This window comes from Triticum urartu, chromosome 6A (assembly GCF_056163025.1).
Source record: "Triticum urartu cultivar PI428250 chromosome 6A, HENAU_Tu73, whole genome shotgun sequence".
NCBI lineage: Eukaryota > Viridiplantae > Streptophyta > Magnoliopsida > Poales > Poaceae > Triticum > Triticum urartu.
Window position 1 is genome coordinate 194,868,201 of NC_141878.1, and position 6,000 is coordinate 194,874,200.

Below are 6,000 nucleotides of genomic sequence, written 5' to 3' on the forward strand. Positions count from 1 at the left end.
AAACTAAGTATGCATCTGTATCAAAGGAATGGGTTGTATCTGTGGACTACACTGCAGAATGCCAGAAGATAAGGGAAAAGCCTAGCCTATCGAAGACAAGCATCTTGAAGCAGCTCCAAGCATCTTGCAGCATTCATAAGAGTATAGAATAGCAGTTTATATTTAGGAAACATGTTGTAACATTAGCGCCCAGAGATCACTTCCTCAACTCCCTGCGAGGAAACGATCCCGGAGCCATCATTTCCATTAAATGCCTCAGCATGAAGTTCTAGTTGTATCGATCGGGATACAACTCCGAGCGTCCGTTACCGTGGACCCAGTTATTCGAATAGATAGAATTCTTCCCTACAGGGTTGCACCAACTTACCCAACATGCTCGATCAACTCCGGTCGGACACACCATCAGGTCATGACCGCCCTCGGCTGATCAAAACACCGCAGTCCTACCTAGGCTCACTAGAGAGGCCACCACGCCGGTCTACACCCTAAGAGCGCAGGGGTCTTTGGCCCATCGCCCTTTGAACTCCTGCACATTGCGAACGCGGCCGATGAGCAGACCTAGCTACCTCTTTAAAAAGGCAGGTGCTTACGCAGTCCAACCCGACGCGCGCCGCTCCATCGCTGACGTCCGTTGAGCTTTCGGCTGATACGTATGACGTAGAGTGCCCATACTTATTCCCGCGTGGTGGTTAGTGCGAAAAAGGCCAGAGGCCTACCCGGATCAAATATCCAAACCGTTAGTGTCTTGGTAGTGCGTAACGATCAATGATTCACGATATGTGGTCCCGTCGCCCTGTCTCACGGACTTGCGGCAAGGGCTAAGAATGCCCGGCCGCGCCGCATGGAAAACTTGCAGGTATTCTCCAGATCAACCCAACTTCACATCACTCACGGGTACCCCTCGGGGCCGATACGATGTCATCATGGTTCTATGGTAAGTGAAAGTAACCGTGTGTCTGAGACGGCAAAGGAGAAACATGAGGAATCACCCTCGATGGATTCCCACTTGATGCAACCATCAAGGTGGACTTGGAGGAATCACCCTCGTTGGTCCACACTTGAGGGGTTGCACAACAGAGTCATTATCGGGAGTGGTCAAGGAGGAATCACCCTTGATGGCCACGACCAAATAGCCACACTATAGGGTTAACATCAGAAGTGTTGCTGAGGTATCACCCTCGGCACTCGATAGTAACTATGCAGAGTCGTACAACTAAGGGGGGGTGATGTGCGGTGTCGGGGCCTGGACATCGATCACGTTGATCAAGTCAGCGAGCATAAAGAGGGGCAACTGGGACAAGGTGGGGGTCACTGATAGATCTCTAACCAACCTATACTAAGCAGTTTAGAATAAGCAGGTAAGGTATGAAAGCAGGTAGCAAAAACAGGCTATGCATCAGAATAGGAGCAAATAATGAAATTAGCAAAATCTAATGCAAGCATGAGAGGGAAAGAAATGGGCGATATCAGAATGCTCAAGGGGAGTTTGCTTGCCTGGAAGCTCTTCTGCAAAGGAACGTCCGTCCGTGACGTAGTCGATCACGGGGGCATCATCGGTCTCAGGGTCTACCGGAGAGAAGAGGCGGAAGAAGCAATAAATATAAAGCAAACAAAGCATCATAAAGCATAACATGGTAATACGCGGTGTTAGGAGTGAACTAACGTAGTGCTAGTCGTTGCAGACGGAGAGGGAAAACATCCGGAGGGGTTTTTCCGGCGTTTGACGTTTTCCGGACAAATAAAAAGAGAGGAAAAGTTCCATTTTTAGCATGCTAGGGGCATGTGACAGATGAATGGACCGCGCATTCGGATTCATTGGATTTTTCTGAGCAACTTTCATATATAAAACATTTTCATCTGAGCTACGGTTTAATTACTATGATTTTTGCAAGTTTAAAACATATTCTGAAATTATTTATATTAACAGAAATGGAATACGACGTCAGCATGACGTGTCGAAGACGTCAGCAGTCAATAGAGCGACTGACCAGGTCAAACTTGACCAGTGGGGCCACTTGGACCCATATGTCAGCCTCTGTTAGCTTAACAGTGGATTAAACTAATCTAACAGGGTTAATTAGGCGTGTGGCCCCATTAGCCCCATTATTCAGTGACTAACTAGTGATTAAATCTAATTAACAGATTAATTAACATTTTATTTATTTATAAAACTTGTTTAATTAACGCAGGGCCCACATGTCAGTGGCACTCGGTTGCCCAGTCAGCATGTTGACTGGGCCAACCACTACTAGAAAAAAGGCTACTAGCAGCGCAGGTAAAATGCTACTAGTAGCGCGGGTACTCGCGCTACTAGTATCGCGCTACAGCTAAAAGTTAGTAGCGGCGCGGATGCACCCGCGTTACTACTAACCCAACTACTAGTAGCGCTCACTTATATCCCACGCTACTACTAACCTAACTACTAGTAGCGCTCATTTCTTATTTCCCATGCTACTACTAACCTAACTACTAGTAGCGCTCATTTGTTTCCCACGCTACAACTAATAATTTAGGAATTAAAAAAATAAAAGTTAGATGTAGTATTCAACGATGGCAATACGTCCAGTGCAAACCAAACCAACGTCACATAACATTCTCAAGATTCCATTTAACTTCAGACACACACAATGATCATCGAAAGGTGGGTACCTTCCCTGGTGTTCCATCACCAACCTAAACAGACAACTTCCCTAGATGTATCTACCAAGGCTCGGAGCTTAGACGCCGGTGGACCCGAATCCTCGCTCCCCCGGACGGTGGCATCGAGGTCTACCACCTCGGCGACCTCCGGCGTCAAAATCACCTAGACAATCATCTACGTGACATGGCCACCAGCTTCACGGAGAAGTCCGCCTCTGAGTGGTTGAAGAGCACAGCGCCCACCGGCTGCGCTAGTCAGCGTCGATCACCCCTGCGCCCATGTCGAGAAAGTGAAAACTTGTCAGTACGCAAATTGCATCAGTTCAACTAAATGGTATATTCCAATTCACAAGACCCATTAATTAAGTTAAGATTCTTTCTCGTCTAGCAATTTAAAGGGGCTCATGCCGAAAATATATGCTTAATTCCTCACTGGCTATTCAAACTAAATGGTCCAAGAACTTTGGGACAATCAACAACCTTTCCGCTTGATCTCCGCTAGCTACTTTGGATTCAACAAGAAAAGGAACATTTATTTGAACTGAAAAGAACAAGCAGGCAAGCAGGCTATCAATCTTCTGGCTAGAATTTCACAAAATGCACCTGTCAAGTGTACTCTAACAATCGACGTGTCCCATCTCCTCATGATTAAGGACTCTAGCTGAGCCGACAACATGGAGCAAGATGTAGTCGTTTCCGAGCATGAACCCTTGGCTGTCATTAATGAACCTGCAACATCCATCATGCCCATTGTAAAATATGTTAGTTTCAGATAAGAAAAGAACTGAACTCTGAACATATGATGTTATCTAAATCCTTACTTTATGGAGATGTCATCGGCAGCAAAAAAAGGAAATATATTTCACTGATTTTGGTGTTGCAACAACGTATATACTTTATCACATTATAAGTCCTCACACCATCAACTATGACAAAATCTGAGAGTATAAGTCTGGTTACATTCACCCATGTCCAAACATAAAATTCTGTCCAACATAGTACAGCCCACTTTGATAATTTCATAGTATTTAATATAACGAACGAAACCTGACAAGTGATATGTGTTTAAGTATCTACAGAACAGCCTCTAAAATTTTCATGCTGTAACCTTATTTTAATACCACCTCTAACAGGGCCTAATCTCCCATATCAAAATACTGTACCCAGGAACATATATTTCGGGACAGCAAACTAAATTGATGGCTGCTCTTAAACCGTACATCCAAACGACACAAATAAATACTCTAAAGAAACCTTGGAACTTTATCTAAAACTTATGTAAAGGGGCCAACTCAAAATTCTAAGCCTAGCTAACTCATTTTTCAGATCTAAGCTTGCTGTCCAAATTGGACAGTGCAGTTTTTAACTGAACCAAGTTCAGTTTACAGCCATGATGCAGAACTAGATGCTAAAACTAACACCTTGTAGGGAGAGACGATGCACCATTTTTACCTCGAATCATAGGCTTCGAATATGCGCTTTGGTCGGATAAATAGATGATATCTCCCTTAACAGTATCCATGCCATGATGCAGAACTAGTATTTCCAAATTTAGCCAAATCACCACTCGAGCATTTCTAGAGGAAATTAATTGATTCTCTACATAGCATCTGCCCTACAATAGCTATGAACCTGGGTTACTTGCTGTCAAGAGAGACCCGATGGTAGGGTTGCAAAAACAGAGGAGGGGCTACTCTGTTTCGGGCAACAACAATGCCTTTTAGTTTAGCATTTTTCAGGTACGTGACAAGACAACATAGGTAGTTAGTGGTGAGTGCCATGGTGAAGGGCCAAGCAGCACATGACTGAAACTGAGATCGGAATACTATTAGCATTATTTCCTCATGATGATTCAGAACTGAAAACGTGAGCAATTACTGTGCACTCAAAGAAGTTTAGTTTGAGTGGCCACCAAAAATTAGAAATGGTTCCATGAATGCAACAAATTTTAATAACTAGCTATAAGACAAAACATGGCTTGAATTATAATAGACAGACCATATTCAGAATGCACCAGTAATTAACATTAAATCCAGATTCTTAAAGCCTGTGGTTAATCGATACTTCTGTGTGTTGGAGGGACTGTAGTTTAGCAACTTGTTCTCAAGTATGCAATGTTTCCAGGTGGCTAAAAAGCAAAGCAAAAGGCAAAGCCAGCTTTGACTCCAGCAACTATATATTATTACAACTTCGATATCTAGAGTCCCAACCAAGGAAGACAAGATCAACTAGCCATAGTCCTGTACCAACCAAATATATATTATTACATCAAGTAGGCACTTAGATGCTCAGCTTTAGATAATGGGATTTCATGACATCATGAAGAACCACATACCACATACTTAAGAAGGTGCCAATAAAGAATGCACCAATAATTGACACCTCAAATAAAGAATGTGCCAGTAATTAAGATCCAGATCATAAAGCCTGGTGAATCGACTTATTTGGGGGGTTTAGCAACTTGATACACTAATCTTGGATATAAAATGTCCAGCCCCAAAGTAGCTCCAATTAAAGGAGCTCATTTTGCAGAATATTAGAGGTGAAATTTGACATTGAATTGATGGTAACAGGATGACGAGAAATGCTAATATAACCCCATCCAGTGTTATTCACCTCAGACTAATGGTCTATCGCTAGGGTTTAAGCGTCAGCAAACTGATCCAAACAAAACAATTAACATTAGTCAAAATGCTCGATAGCAGATTTTGCCTAACGTACTATAGATCACGAAGCGGTCGTGTGGGCACAGGGAAATCGTATAGATCATAGATGAAATTAATCAATCAGATGCGAATTTTAATCGATACCAACAACTCTACCAAATGAGATCTGAGGGGCGGGCGGAAGGGAGGAGGAAGGGTACTCACAGGCCGCGGGCGACGCCTCCGGCGAAGAGGGACTTGCAGACGGTGAGGACCTGGTGGCCGGGGCCCTTGACGCCCTCGCGCGCGAGCTTGGCCTCCTCAGCCAGGTTGACGATGGTGTTGACGGCCGTGTCGCCCCTGCTCTTCCCCACCACGTCCTCCGATGCCATCTCCTCGCCCGCGTCCACCTCCCCTCTTGCCCTCCCGGATCGCGCGCGACGGCGATGACGACGGCGGCCTCCCCTCGCCGTGCCTCGGAGGAAGATGCAGGGGAGAAGGAGAGGGAGAGGCTGGGGATCGCCGGTGGGGAGGTCGCCGGGGTGGTGGGCAGCGGCAGCGTGGGATGGGAAGGAGACGAGGGGTGAATCAGGAGAAGAGAGGAGGTGGAAGGGAGGCTGGCGGTGGAGGGGATCCGGATCGAGGGTTTGGGTGTTTTTTTTCGAGACAAACAGTGCTGGACTGGTGGGTGGAGTGGGATGGTTGGTGGGGTGGA

At 45.4% G+C, this 6,000-nt stretch overlaps 1 protein-coding gene across 1 annotated transcript; it reads right to left on the reverse strand.

Annotated features, from left to right (window-relative positions):
• Nucleotides 1-2,538: 2,538 nt before the first annotated feature.
• LOC125546816 (mitochondrial adenine nucleotide transporter ADNT1) lies at nucleotides 2,539-6,000 on the reverse strand. The gene is made up of 3 exons (XM_048710940.2): nucleotides 5,511-6,000; nucleotides 3,244-3,369; nucleotides 2,539-2,911 (listed from the first exon to the last, which is right to left on the reverse strand). The coding sequence occupies exons 1-2, from the start codon at nucleotides 5,675-5,677 to the stop codon at nucleotides 3,258-3,260; spliced, it is 279 nt and encodes a 92-aa protein (XP_048566897.2). The 5' UTR covers nucleotides 5,678-6,000; the 3' UTR covers nucleotides 2,539-2,911; nucleotides 3,244-3,257.